At 47.8% G+C, this 15,046-nt stretch overlaps 1 protein-coding gene and 1 long non-coding RNA gene across 6 annotated transcripts in view; one reads left to right on the plus strand and one right to left on the minus strand.

Annotated features, from left to right (window-relative positions):
* Positions 1 to 15,046, plus strand: part of dennd4a (DENN/MADD domain containing 4A) — a 90,923-nt gene that overhangs the window by 59,244 nt on the left and 16,633 nt on the right. For all 5 annotated transcript variants that reach the window (XM_029751956.1, XM_029751955.1, XM_029751959.1 and 2 more), the window contains 8 exons: positions 1,069 to 1,201; positions 1,622 to 1,828; positions 3,028 to 3,156; positions 3,723 to 3,879; positions 6,635 to 6,757; positions 7,921 to 8,031; positions 12,786 to 13,792; positions 13,863 to 14,091. In XM_029751956.1, the coding sequence (XP_029607816.1) occupies positions 1,069 to 1,201; positions 1,622 to 1,828; positions 3,028 to 3,156; positions 3,723 to 3,879; positions 6,635 to 6,757; positions 7,921 to 8,031; positions 12,786 to 13,792; positions 13,863 to 14,091 (2,096 nt within the window). The remainder of the gene's footprint in view (positions 1 to 1,068; positions 1,202 to 1,621; positions 1,829 to 3,027; positions 3,157 to 3,722; positions 3,880 to 6,634; positions 6,758 to 7,920; positions 8,032 to 12,785; positions 13,793 to 13,862; positions 14,092 to 15,046) is intronic.
* On the minus strand, positions 11,765 to 12,075 carry LOC115192971 (uncharacterized). Its single transcript, XR_003878041.1, has 2 exons — positions 11,999 to 12,075; positions 11,765 to 11,868 (listed from the first exon to the last, which is right to left on the minus strand). It is a non-coding gene; the product is annotated as an uncharacterized LOC115192971 (long non-coding RNA).

Raw genomic sequence — 15,046 nt, forward strand, 5'->3', positions numbered from 1 at the left:
CAGAGCGACTTACAAATTGGTGCATTCACCTTATGATATCCAGTGGAACAACCACTTTACAATAGTACATCTATATCTTTTGGGGGGGGGGGGTTAGAAGGATTACTTTATCCTATCCCAGGTATTCCTTAAAGAGGTGGGGTTTCAGGTGTCTCCGGAAGGTGGTGATTGACTCCGCTGTCCTGGCGTCGTGAGGGAGCTTGTTCCACCATTGGGGTGCCAGAGCAGCGAACAGTTTTGACTGGGCTGAGCGGGAACTGTGCTTCCTCAGAGGTAGGGGGGCGAGCAGGCCAGAGGTGGATGAGCGCAGTGCCCTATAACTGATTGAAATATTTTTAGCCAGATCCTAATTGGTATGTCAAATTTTATATTCCTTTTGATGGCATAGAAGGCCCTTCTTGCCTTGTCTCTCAGATCGTTCACAGCTTTGTGGAAGTTACCTGTGGTGCTGATATTTAGGTCGAGGTATGTATAGTTTTTGTGTGCTCCAGGGCAACGACGTCTAGATGGAATTTGTATTTGTTGTCCTGGCAACTGGACCTTTTTTGGAGCACCATTTCCCCCCCTCTGTCAGTAGTCAGATTCATTTTATTATGCAGTATATCAGCTCTGTCTGTAACTACTGATGGTGTTGTGGCTTATGTCAGGGTTTCCAAACCTCTCCTCGGTGACCCCCAGTCGTTCCAAACCTCTCCTCAGGGACCCCCAGCCGTTCCAAACCTCTCCTCAGGGACCCCCAGCCGTTCCAAACCTCTCTGAGATCCCCAGCCGTTCCAAACCTCTCTGAGATCCCCAGCCGTTCCAAACCTCTCTGAGATCCCCAGCCGTTCCAAACCTTCCAGCTACTGACAGCGTTACCCTGTCCAGCTACTGACAGCGTTACCCTGTCCAGCTACTGACAGCGTTGCCCTGTCCAGCTACTGACAGCGTTGTGTTTAACCCTTACCCTCTCCAGCTACTGACAGCGTTACCCTGTCCAGCTACTGACAGCGTTACCCTGTCCAGCTACTGACAGCGTTACCCTGTCCAGCTACTGACAGCGTTGTGTTTAACCCTTACCCTGTCCAGCTACTCTGGGTTTCCGGTGCTGAGTCGTGATTTGTTGGAGCTCCAGGATGGACCTCACCCCCCCTCAGCCAGCCTGACACAGAGACACACCAGTCCAGCCAGCCCCGCGGCCATCTTTAGACGCTCCAAACAGGTCAGAGGTCATTACCACACGCTGCTTCGCATAAACCAGACAGACAGAGGGACAGACGGACCGACGGACAGACGGACGGACAGACAGACAGACAGACAGACAGACAGACAGACAGACAGACAGACAGACAGACAGACAGACAGACAGACAGACAGACAGACAGACAGACAGAGGGACGGACAGACAGACGGGCGGACGGACGGACCGACCGACCGACAGACAGACAGACAGACAGACAGACAGACAGACAGACAGACAGACAGACAGACAGACAGACAGACAGACTCATGTATGACTGCCGTACGAACCACCTGATAAACGCCACTCAACCCACTGTTGTCGGACTTGACCAGATCTCTAGTTCTTTTAAATGTTTATATTTATTTTTGTTGTTGTTGTTGTAATTGAATCTGCGTCCAGGAGATCCGCTCAGCCCAGCGGATGGCTAAAACACACGCCTCCGTCCCCCAGATGTGGTCTAAGTGTCTACTGCGTCACTGTTACGGCCTGTGGTTCATATGCCTGCCAGCCTATGCCAGCGCATGCCACTCCAAGGTGCGGGCACTACGCATGGCCTACGACATCCTCAGGAAGATGCAGGACAAGAAGCTGCAGGCGCCTGATGAGGTAGGAAAACAATAGATGTGCAGATGTCCTCTGTGTGTGTCTCCTCTCCAGGTGTCCTACAGGGTGCAGATGTCCTCTGTGTGTGTCTTCTCTCCTCTCCAGGTGTCCTACAGGGTGCAGATGTCCTCTTTAACTCTAATTTCCTGTCTCCTGTCTCCTGTCTCTCCTGTCTCCTGTCCTGTCTCCTGTCTCCTCTCTTGTCTCCTGTCTCCTGTCTCCTGTCTCCTCTCCTGTCTCCTGTCTCCTCTCCTCTCCTGTCTCCTGTCTCCTCTCCTGTCTCCTGTCTCCTCTCCTGTCTCCTGTCTCCTCTCCTCTCCTGTCTCCTGTCTCCTGTCTCTCCTGTCTCCTGTCCTGTCTCCTGTCTCCTCTCTTGTCTCCTGTCCTGTCTCCTATCTCCTGTCTCCTGTCTCCTCTCCTATCTCCTGTCTCCTGTCTCCTGTCTCCTGTCTCCTCTCCTGTCTCCTGTCTCCTCTCCTCTCCTGTCTCCTGTCTCCTCTCCTGTCTCCTGTCTCCTCTCCTGTCTCCTCTCCTGTCTCATGTCTCCTGTCTCCTCTCCTGTCTCCTGTCTCCTCTCCTGTCTCCTGTCTCCTCTCCTGTCTCCTGTCTCCTCTCCTGTCTCCTGTCTCCTGTCTCCTGTCCTGTCTCCTCTCCTGTCTCCTCTCCTGTCTCCTGTCTTCTGTCTCCTCTCATGTCTCCTCTCCTGTCTCCTGTCTCCTGTCTCCTCTCCTGTCTCCTGTCTCCTCTCCTGTCTCCTGTCTCCTGTCTCCTGTCTCCTGTCTCCTGTCTCCTCTCCTGTCTCCTCTCCTGTCTCCTCTCCTGTCTCCTGTCTTCTGTCTCCTGTCCTGTCTCCTGTCTCCTCTCATGTCTCCTGTCTCCTCTCCTGTCTCCTGTCTCCTCTCCTGTCTCCTCTCCTGTCTCCTGTCTCCTCTCCTGTCTCCTGTCTCCTGTCTCCTGTCTCCTCTCCTGTCTCCTGTCTCCTCTTCTGTCTCCTGTCTCCTGTCTCCTCTCCTGTCTCTTGTCTCCTCTCCTGTCTCCTGTCTCCTCTCCTGTCTCCTGTCTCCTGTCTCCTCGCCTGTCTCCTCTCCTGTCTCCTCTCCTGTTTCCTGTCTCCTGTCTCCTGTCTCCTCTCCTGTCTCCTCTCCTGTCTCCTCTCCTGTCTCCTGTCTCCTGTCTCCTCTCTCCTGTCTCCTGTCTCCTAGGTGTGTTACCGGGTGTTAATGCAGCTATGTGGACAGTACAGCCAACCTGTCCTGGCGGTCAGAATCCTGTTTGAGATGAAGAAGGCTGGAGTCCATCCCAACGCCATCACCTATGGTTACTACAACAAGGTGAGTGCTGCTGATGAAGACATTCCATCTACATAGACTACCATATACACTATATTATATGTGCTTGATTGATCGATGTATTGATTGATTGGTTCCAGGCGGGGTTGGAGAGCACTTAGCCATCCAGTACTATTGATAGATTGATAGTTTCATTGATTGATAGATTGATTAATAGATTGATTGATAGATTGATTGATAGATTGATTGATAGCTTGATTGATAGCTTGATTGATAGATTGATTGATAGCTTGATTGATAGATTGATTGATTGATTGATAGCTTGATTGATAGATTGATTGATATATTGATTGATAGCTTGATTGATAGCTTGATTGATAGATTGATTGATTGATAGACTGATTGATTGATAGATTGATAGTTTGATTGATTGATTGTTAGATTGATAGATTGATTGATTGATAGATAGATAGATTGATTGATAGATTGATAGATTGATTGATTGATAGATTGATAGATTGATAGATTGATTGATTGATAGATTGATTGATAGATAGATTGATTGATTGTTAGATTGATAGATAGATTGATTGATTGATTGGTTCCAGGCGGTGTTGGAGAGCACGTGGCCGTCCAATACTAGAGGAGGCTACTTCCTGTGGGCCAAGCTGAGGAATGTGGTCCTGGGGGTGGGACGGTTCAAACAGCTGGGACGGAAACAGATGGTCCAGAACCAAACCCAGGGTAGAGACACACAGCTATCAGGTAAATTCATCTCCCTCTCCAGGAACACCGCTGTGTTGTCTCTCAATGCTACAGTCCCTGGTTCGATTCCAGGCTGTATCACAACTGGCTGTGATTGGGAATCCCATTGGGCGTCGCACAATTGGCCCAGCGTCGTTAGGGTTTGGCCGGGGTTATGTTTAATCCCAGGCCCCCGTCCCCGCAGGAGGCCTTTTGCCTTTTGGTAGGCCGTCATTGTAAATAGAAATTTGTTCTTAACTGACTTGCCGAGTTAAATAAAGGTTAAATAAAAAATTGAATGCACACAGTCCTGAGGCAACTGAGCGCCGGAGGAGATAGCTGCCATTTTACGGGTTCCTAACTAGTTGTGCTATTTTGTGTGTTTTTTTGCCGATATTTGTAACTTATTTTGTACGTAATGTTTCTGCCACCGTCTCTTATGACCAAATAGAGCTTCTGGATATCAGGACAGCGATTAATCACCTCGTACCGGACGAAAATTTCGAGTCAGACGCAAAGGATTTACTCCAGATAGCCGACCAGGTCTAAATCGCCGTCATTCGCGTGAAGAGGAGACGCCGATACAGGGGACGCAGGTCCGGGTGCCTTGTGAGAGTTCGTCAGCTAGGTCCGGGTAACCCGCCTCTACCATCCGTCCTATTGGCCGACGTGCAATCACTGGAGAATAAACTGGATGAGCTACGATCAAGACGATCAATCCTACCACCGGGACAAACTGTAATATCTTATGTTTCACGGAGTTGTGGCTGAACAATATACAGGATAATATACAGTTGGCTGGTTTTTCCGTGCGTCGAACAGAACAGCTGCCTCCGGTAAGACGAGGGGTTGCGGTCTGTGTATATTTGTCAATAACAGCTGGTGCACGATGTCTAGTATTAAGGAATAAGCTGTAGACCACACTATCTACAAAGAGAGTTTTCATATCATTTTTCGTAGTCGTCTATTTACCATCACAAACCGATGCTAAGACGGCACTCAACGAGCTGTATAAGGCCAAACAAGAAAATCCTCATCCAGAAGCGGCGCTCCTAGTGGCCGGGGACTTTAATGCAGGGAAACTTAAATCCGTTTTACCTTATTTCTACCAGCATGTCACATATGTTCTCCACAGAGGAACTCTGGAGCTCTGTCAGAGTGACCATCGGGTTCTTGGCCACCTCCCTGACCAAGGCCCATCTTCAACGATTGCTCAGTTTTGCCGGGCGGCCAACTCTAGGAAGAGTCTTAGTGGTTCCAAACTTCTTCCATTTAAGAATAATGGAGGCCACTGTGTTCTTGGGGACCTTCAATGCTGCAGAAATGTTTTGGTACCCTTCCCCAGATCTGTGCCTCGACACAATCCTGTCTCGGAGCTCTACGGACAATTCCTTCAACCTCATGGCTTGGTTTTTGCTCTGACATGCACTGTCAACTGTGGGACCTTATATAGACAGGTGTATGCCTTTCCAAATCATGTCCAATCAATTGAATTTACCACAGGTGGACTCCAATGAAGTTGTAGAAACATCTCAGGGATGATCAATGGAAACAGGATGCACCTGAGTTCAATTTTGAGTCTCATAGCAAAGACTCTGAATACTTATGTAAACAATGTGGTTTTTTTTGTGTTTTTTATACATTTGCAAAAACATCTATACATCTGTTTTTCGCTTTGTCATTATGGGGTATTGTGTGTAGATTGCTGAGGATTTTATATGAATTTAATACATTTTAGAATACAGCTGAACGTAACAAAATGTGGAAAAAGTCAAGTGGTCTAAATACTTTCCGAATGCACTGATCAGGACTGTTTTGCTGCACCAGACTGGAATATGTTCCGGGACTCATCCCATGGCATTGAGGAGTATACCACATCAGTCACTGGCTTCATCAATAAGGGTCATCGATGACGTTGCCCCCATAGTAACCGTACGTACATATCCCAACCAGAAACCATGGATTACAGGCAACATTGAGCTAAAGGGTAGAGCTGCCGCTTTCAAGGAGCGGGACTCTAACCCAGAAGCTTATAAGAAATCCCACTATGCCTTCAGACTAACCATTAAACAGGCAAAGCGTCAATACAGGATTAAGATTGAATCCTACTACACCGGCTCTGACGCTCGTCGGATGTGGCAGGGCTTGCAAACTATTACGGACTACAAAGGGAAGCCCAGCCACGAGTTGCCCAGTGACACAAGCCTACCAGACAAGCTAAATGACTTCTATGCGTGCTTCGAGGCAAGCAACACCTAAACATGCATGAGAGCTCCAGTTGTTCATGATGCTCCCGTCATGTCTGTTGCCATGAAGTGCTTTGAAAGGCTGGTCTCCTCCCTCTGTAATAACCCAGACAAAGAGACTTGTCCTGGGGCAAGAGGCCCTCCTCCCTCTGTAATAGCCCAGACACAGAGACTGGTCCTGGGGGAAGAGGCTCTCCTCCCTCTGTAATAGCCTAGACACAGAGCCTGGTCCTGGGGGAAGAGGCTCTCCTCCCTCCCTCTTAGCCCAGACACAGAGTCTGGTCCTGGGGGAAGAGGCTCTCCTCCCTCCCTCTTAGCCTAGACACAGAGCCTGGTCCTGGGGGAAGAGGCTCTCCTCCCTCCCTCTTAGCCCAGACACAGAGTCTGGTCCTGGGGGAAGAGGCCCTCCTCCCTCCCTCTGTAATAACCCAGACACAGAGTCTGGTCCTGGGGGAAGAGGCCTTCCTCCCTCCGTAATAGCCAAACAATCCTAAAACTCACACTCTCATCTCTCTGTTCTCTCTCTACAGACTACAGTGATCTGGACACAGTCAGTCATGGTAGTGAAGACAGTACTAACGACTCAGTTGAGCGGGTCTCAATCGATACAGACTTCACTAAGATGGACTCCAGCGATGATGGATCAAGCACAGGTACTTAAAGATGTTACCCCTCCTCTCCTTTCATCCCTCTATTCCCTCCTGTCCTCCCTCTCTCCCCTCCTGTCCTCCCTCTCTCCCCTCCTGTCCAACCTCTCTCCCCTCCTGTCCTCCCTCTATTCCCTCCTGTCCTCCCTCTCCCTCATCTCCTCCCTCCTGTCCTCCCTCTATTCCCCTCCTGTCCTCCCTCTCTTCCCCGCCTGTCTCTCCCTCTGTCGCCCTCCTGCCCTCCCTCTCTCCCTCCTGTCCTCCGTCTCCCCTCCTGTCCTCCCTCTATTCCCTCCTGTCCCTCCCTCTCTCTCCCTCCTGGTCCTCCCTCTATTGCCCTCCTGTCCTCCCTCTAGTCCCTCCTCTTCCTCCCTCTCGTCCCCTCCTGTCCTCCTCTATCCTCCTGTCCTCCTCTCTCCCCCCACTGTCCTCCCTCTATTCCCCTCCTGTCCTCCCTCTCTCCCCTCCTGTCCTCCCTCTCTCCCCTCCTGTCCTCCCTCTCTCCCCTCCTGTCCTCCCTCTCTCCCCTCCTGTCCTCCCTCTCTCCCCTCCTGTCCTCCCTCTATTCCCTCCTGTCCTCCCTCTCTCCCCTCCTGTCCTCCCTCTCTCCCCTCCTGTCCTCCCTCTCTCCCCTCCTGTCCTCCCTCTCTCCCCTCCTGTCCTCCCTCTCTCCCCTCCTGTCCTCCTCTCTCCCCTCCTGTCCTTCCTCTCTCCCCTCCTGTCCTCCCTCTCTCCCCTCCTGTCCTCCCTCTCTCCACTCCTGTCCTCCCTCTGTCCTCTTCTGTCCCCTTCTGTTATCCAATAACTCCTCTGCTACACCGAACAAAAATATAAACGCAACAGGCCAACAATTTGAAAGATTTTAAGCCTTGAGACAAATTGAGACGTGGATTGTGTTTGTCTGCCATTCAGAGGGTGAATGGGCAAGACAAAAGATTGAAGTGCCTTTGAACGGGGGGGGGTATGGTAGTAGGTACCAGGCACACCGGTTTGTGAACAGTTTCCTGTGTGTATCAAGTGGGAAGCATTGGAGTCAACATGATCCCCAGCATCCCTGTGGAACGCTTTCGACACCTTGTCGAGTCCATGCCTCGATGCAACTGAATATTAGGAAGGTGTTCTTAATGTTTTGTACACTCAGTGTCTGTCTGTCTGTCTGTCTGTTTCAGGTGGCCAATCAGACCAAGGCTATGACTCTCTATCCAAGGAGGAGGAGAGGATGATGGGAAGGGACAGCGACAGAACACCACTAGCGCAGGAGAAGTCAGAGAGGGAGTCTTGTAAGTTTAAACGTGTCTGTTACTCAAGACTACTGAATAGTCCATACCAGGGTTGGGGTCAATACCATTTCAATTCAGAAAGTAAACCAAATTCCACATTTTCCTCATTGGAAAACACTGAGGATAAATTGCAATTTTCAGTGTACTTTCTGAATTGACTGAATTGAAATGGAATTGTCTCATATTAACCAGCAGTAGTGGGATGATCGTCCCCCCAAAAAAAACCCAGCTCAAAATAATTACCTTATTACTAATTATATCGAAATTGTGTTACATTTTATATTGCAGTTTATTCTCCTAATCTGACTGAGCTGACTGATGTAAAAACTCCTTTCTGGTCTCTAAAGGGCAGGATTGAAGGAACAGAGTGAAATGAATCCTCTGCATTGGATGTTATATCACAGCACAGTGTGTGGGTGGAAGGAGAATGTCTTGTCTTCAACACATCCTCTCTGTCTATATGCTGTTATATTTAGATGGCTACAAGATAGATAATCAACTGTATGAATGGATGTGTGTTATGTAACTGGGATGATCTTCTATTTGATTACAAGTGTAGAACAATTTCCTGGTCTCTGTTCTGTTCTGTTGTTGGTTTGTCAATCTGTTTGACGATTTTTAATTTTTTTTGTGTTGTTATTGAGTTTGAAGTATAACGTTCAGAGATTTTTTATTTTTTTATTTACAGAGATATCTTATCTCCTCTTGAAATGAAATGTTCCACAGGGATGGAATCTAGGACCACTATTATTTCTAGTTTATATGTGTCAGGTGCGTCGTAGAAAGTGGACAAAGGCGCAGCGGGTATCATGCTCATCTTTTATTTATATATATAAGTGAACACTTAAACAAAATAAATCGACGTCAACCAACAGTTCCGTTAAGGACACAAGGACTATACGAAAAAACAACTACCCACAAAACCCATGAAGAAAAACCCCCTACTTAAATATGGCCTCCAATTAGAAGCAACGAAGAACAGCTGCCTCCAAACCAAAACCCTGAACATAGAAATAGAACAACTAGAAAACCCACATAGAAATAGAAAACATAGAACATAAACCAAAACCCCGAAACACACTAAACAAACACACCCCTGCCACGTCCTGACCAAACTACAATAACAAAATGACCGGTCAGGATGTGACAATATGATTGATATTCCAAACACTAACTTCATGTTCAAACTTCTCCTCGGGACTTTCCACAAAAACAATGTTTGAATTAACAAACCTGATCTGGTAGTGAAAGGCTTGGTGATGACTTTTAGATTGTATTAGGGATCCCCATTAGTTCCTGTTGCCAAGGCAGCAGCTACTCTTCCTGGGGTTTATTATGGATCCCCATTAGTTCCTGCCAAGGCAGCAGCTACTCTTCCTGGGGTTTATTATGGATCCCCATTAGTTCCTGTTGCCAAGGCAGCAGCTACTCTTCCTGGGGTTTATTATGGATCCCCATTAGTTCCTGTCGAGACAGCAGCTACTCTTCCTGGGGTTTATTATGGATCCCCATTAGTTCCTGTCAAGGCAGCAGCTACTCTTCCTGGGGTTTATTATGGATCCCCATTAGTTCCTGCCAAGGCAGCAGCTACTCTTCCTGGGGTTTATTATGGATCTCCATTAGTTCCTGCCAAGGCAGCAGCTAATCTTCCTGGGGTTTATTATGGATCCCCATTAGTTCCTGTTGAGACAGCAGCTACTCTTCCTGGGGTTTATTATGGATCCCCATTAGTTCCTGTCAAGGCAGCAGCTACTCTTCCTGGGGTTTATTATGGATCCCCATTAGTTCCTGTTGAGGCAGCAGCTACTCTTCCTGGGGTTTATTATGGATACCCATTAGTTCCTGCCAAGGCAGCAGCTACTCTTCCTGGGGTTTATTATGGATCCCCATTAGTTCCTGTCAAGGCAGCAGCTACTCTTCCTGGGGTTTATTATGGATCCCCATTAGTTCCTGTTGCCAAGGCAGCAGCTACTCTTCCTGGGGTTTATTATGGATCCCCATTAGTTCCTGCCAAGGCAGCAGCTACTCTTCCTGGGGTTTATTATGGATCCCCATTAGTTCCTGTTGCCAAGGCAGCAGCTACTCTTCCTGGGGTTTATTATGGATCCCCATTAGTTCCTGTCGAGACAGCAGCTACTCTTCCTGGGGTTTATTATGGATCCCCATTAGTTCCTGTCAAGGCAGCAGCTACTCTTCCTGGGGTTTATTATGGATCCCCATTAGTTCCTGCCAAGGCAGCAGCTACTCTTCCTGGGGTTTATTATGGATCTCCATTAGTTCCTGCCAAGGCAGCAGCTAATCTTCCTGGGGTTTATTATGGATCCCCATTAGTTCCTGTTGAGACAGCAGCTACTCTTCCTGGGGTTTATTATGGATCCCCATTAGTTCCTGTCAAGGCAGCAGCTACTCTTCCTGGGGTTTATTATGGATCCCCATTAGTTCCTGTTGAGGCAGCAGCTACTCTTCCTGGGGTTTATTATGGATACCCATTAGTTCCTGCCAAGGCAGCAGCTACTCTTCCTGGGGTTTATTATGGATCCCCATTAGTTCCTGTCAAGGCAGCAGCTACTCTTCCTGGGGTTTATTATGGATCCCCATTAGTTCCTGTTGCCAAGGCAGCAGCTACTCTTCCTGGGGTTTATTATGGATCCCCATTAGTTCCTGCCAAGGCAGCAGCTACTCTTCCTGGGGTTTATTATGGATCCCCATTAGTTCCTGCCGAGGCAGCAGCTGCTCTTCCTGGGGTTTATTATGGATCCCCATTAGTTCCTGCCAAGGCAGCAGCTACTCTTCCTGGGGTTTATTATGGATCCCCATTAATTCCTGCCAAGACAGCAGCTACTCTTCCTGGGGTTTATTATGGATCCCCATTAGTTCCTGCCGAGGCAGCAGCTACTCTTCCTGGGGTTTATTATGGATCCCCATTAGTTCCTGCCAAGGCAGCAGCTACTCTTCCTGGGGTTTATTATGGATCCCCATTAGTTCCTGCCGAGGCAGCAGCTACTCTTCCTGGGGTCCATCAACATTAAGGCAGTTATATATTTTACAATTACAAATATAATAACACTTTTCACAAATCATTAAGTGTGTTACCTCAGACCACTACTCTACTACCACATTTCTACAATACAACACCCACGTGTGTGTATATGTGTGTCTCTTCACAGTCCCTGCTGTTCCATAAGGTGTATTTTTATCTGTTTCTTAAATCTGATTCTACTGCTGCATCAGTTACCTGATGTGGAATAGAGTTCCATGTAGTCATGGCTCTATGTAGTACTGTGCGTCTCCCATAGTCTGTTCTGGACTTGGGGACTGTGAAGAGACCTCTGGTGGCATGTCTTGTGGGGTATGGATGGGTATCTGAGCTGTGTGCCAGTAGTTTAAACAGACCTCTGGTGGCATGTCTTGTGGGGTATGGATGGGTGTCTGAGCTGTGTGCCAGTAGTTTAAACAGACCTCTGGTGGCATGTCTTGTGGGGTATGGATGGGTGTCTGAGCTGTGTGCCAGTAGTTTAAACAGACCTCTGGTGGCATGTCTTATGGGGTATGGATGGGTATCTGAGCTGTGTGCCAGTAGTTTAAACAGACCTCTGGTGGCATGTCTAATGGGGTATGGATGGGTGTCTGAGCTGTGTGCTAGTAGTTTAAACAGACAGCTCAGTACATTCAGCATGTCAACACTTCTTACAAAATAAGTAGTAATGAAGTCAAATCTCTCCTCCACTTTGAGCCATGAGAGATTGACATGCTTGTCATTTATGTTACTTTTTCAACGACAACATGAAAGAGATGGGTCTATGTGAACTTTTATTAGTGCCCATGTATTTCTAGGACCTGGTATTTGTATAAAGGCAGGTCTGAAGCCAGTGGTTAAGGCCTGAACACTGTATTTCTAGGACCTGGTATTTGTATAAAGGCAGGTCTGAAGCCAGTGGTTAAGGCCTGAACACTGTATTTCTAGGACCTGGTATTTGTATAAAGGCAGGTCTGAAGCCAGTGGTTAAGGCCTGAACCCTGTATTTCTAGGACCTGGTATTTGTATAAAGAGTTGACAACACAGGCTTGTCCATCTCGTTAGTCAGTATGTGTTACACCTGTGCTGGCTTGTCCATCTCGTTAGTGGGAAGGTGTTTCACCTGAGCTGGTCCAGGTTCTATTTAAGAGTGTCTGGCCCAGTGCTCCAGTTGTCTTGATACATGTGGAGAGTCAACACCTTTAGTTGCTCCACTTCCTGTCTTTAAGTTTGGTGTGGGTTTTTCTTTTGTTTCTCTATTCTTGGGCAGATTTAGTGGGTCTCATGGTGGGTGTCTTTTAGGTCCCAGTTGTTGTTACTAGTCAACTTTCAGTTGCACGTTAATTACATTTTACATTTTAGCAGACGCTCTTATCCAGAGCGACTTACAGTAGTGAATGCATACATTTCATACATAAATAAAATATATAAATATATTTTTTTGTACTGGCCCCCCATGGGAATCGTACCCACAACCCTGGCATCGCAAACACCATGCTGGCGTAGCAAACACCATGCTCTATCAACTGAGCCACAGGGAAGGAGGTGGATGATGACTCGTAATAAATGTAGTAAATGTATCGGAGTCAACATGGATCCACGTCAACTCATCCCCAACCCATTCGACTACTTAAATCAGCTAGTTCAGTTTTTATTTCATTACGTCTGGGGTTTTAATAAACGTTTCAGTAGATCAGTTGTTATCATCATCTGACCTATCAACTGTTGTGTCTTTTAGGTCCTCTGAGAAGACAGGACCACATTACCACACCCGGTGACTCCAACAGACCAAAGAACCGAAGACTGAGGCCCAACTCCCTGGATCTGACCGGAGGACAGAGGACTCTCAGGACCATCACACTTAACTTCACCTCCAACACCATGCAGGTCCGAGGCCCTGCTCCAAAACGCCCGCCGCCTCCGAACTGCAAACCTGGGAAGGTTGAGGCCAGTCAGGCTGATCCTACCCAGAACCAAGAGAGATTGGATGGAGGAGAGAGGGAGGAGATAGAAGGCAATAAGGACAGAGATACACCTGCCATGGAGGTGGAAAGGAGGATTGTGAGCTGCAGTGTTAGTGGAGATGGGACCGAGGCTTCAGATTGCAGTGTTAGTGGAGATGGGACCGAGGCTCCAGATTGCAGTGTCTCCAAACAGAGCAGTGTAAAAAACAGCAGTGAAACCGTGGGCAGAGCCATCAAGAGGACAGGTATCGTTGAGACTGGCTTTGACCCTCTGTCCATTATAGCAGCAGAGACGGAGACAGAGACGGAGGGTGATGTGGACAGTAGCAGTACCTCCACAGCCCGCCGAGACCTGGCAGAAGAGATAGAGATGTACATGAAGGTTCTGAGCCCTCTGAGCAGCAGGACGGCCAGCATGGACCTTCAGAACCCGTCCAGCCCGTTACTCCACGCCCCCTCCACCCCATCTAAACACTCATCCCATCGACCTCGGCCCCTCAGTCTGACCTACTCCCCCTGTACCTCCCCCCGACCCCCTCCTCCCCTGCTTCGCGCCAACTCACAACTCCCCCTCTCCAGGCCCAAAGAACGTCTCCGTCCCTCCTCGTTGGTCTCCCCCTCCTCCCCTACTCCCTCCTCGACTTTCTCCATGGACTCCCTCCTCACACCAACTCTTAGTCTGGACATGTTTAAGAGCAGCTTCCTGTCGGCAGGGAAGGGGGTGGCTGAGAAGGCTAGCAGGCTCTACTCTCGCCTGTCATCACAGACATCACTCTCACAGGTATGTTACAAACCGTCCGTCTAATGGAAGACATTGTCCGGGATCCAAAAGTAACATTCTTCTCCCACAGGATGTGAACTGTGACCAGATCAGCGTGTCATCAATGACCTCAGTGGACCCAGAATGCACCTCTCTGTTGGAAGAGGGCTCTGTCCTGGACCCTGAAGGTTTCACCTCCTCCTACGCCTCCCCCCAGCACGACAGCCTCACGTGCCTGAGGAGGAGCCCAGCCAGGGGACGCCTCGTCTCTCAGAGCCCCACCTCGCCCTGCAAAGTGTTCCGCCACAACTCCTTCTCTAGTGCGTAAAGTAGTCCCTCCTTATTCTCACTCTGTCTTAGTTTGCTAGTTTGCTAGTTGCTAGTTTGCTAGTTGCTAGTTGCTAGTTTGCTAGTTTGCTAGTTGCTAGTTGCTAATTTGGTAGTTTGCTAGTTGCTAATTTGCTAGTTGCTAGTTTGCTAGTTGCTAATTGCTCCTTTGCTAGTTGCTAGTTGCTAGTTTGGTAGTTTGCTAGTTGCTAATTTGCTAGTTTGCTAGTTGCTAGTTGCTAATTTGCTAGTTGCTAGTTGCTAGTTGCTAGTTTGCTAATTGCTAGTTGCTAGTTTGCTAGTTTGCTAGTTGCTAATTTGTTAGTTTGCTAGTTGCTAATTTGCTAGTTGCTAGTTGCTAATTTGCTAGTTGCTAGTTGCTAGTTGCTAGTTTGGTAGTTTCCTAGTTGCTAATTTGCTAGTTTGCTAGTTGCTAGTTGCTAATTTGCTAGTTGCTAGTTGCTAGTTTGGTAGTTTGCTAGTTGCTAATTTGCTAGTTGCTAGTTTGCTAGTTGCTAGTTGCTAATTTGCTAGTTGCTAGTTGCTAGTTGCTAGTTTGCTAGTTGCTAGTTGCTAGTTGCTAGTTGCTAGTTGCTAGTTGCTAGTTTGCTAGTTGCTAGTTGCTAGTTTGCTAGTTGCTAGTTGCTAGTTGCTAGTTTGCTAGTTGCTAGTTGCTAGTTTGCTAGTTGCTAGTTTCAGCATCTTTTGAGATTGACAATAGTTAACAGGATGTAAATAGTTAATTCCTCACCCAAAAATAGTATTTTTATAATGTTTTATTATTGCAACATTTTTAAGAATGTTATATAATATTAAACATCAATTACAAAAAGTTCAAAAGATTTTTAAGGCTTTTTTTCGAAAAACGATGTTTCAGAAAAAGTAGAACAAAAAAAGATTGCAAGGGCAGTGCTTGATGCATCACTACAGACCCGTGTTTGATCCCAG

The sequence above is a fragment of the Salmo trutta genome, chromosome 4, assembly GCF_901001165.1.
Source record: "Salmo trutta chromosome 4, fSalTru1.1, whole genome shotgun sequence".
NCBI lineage: Eukaryota > Metazoa > Chordata > Actinopteri > Salmoniformes > Salmonidae > Salmo > Salmo trutta.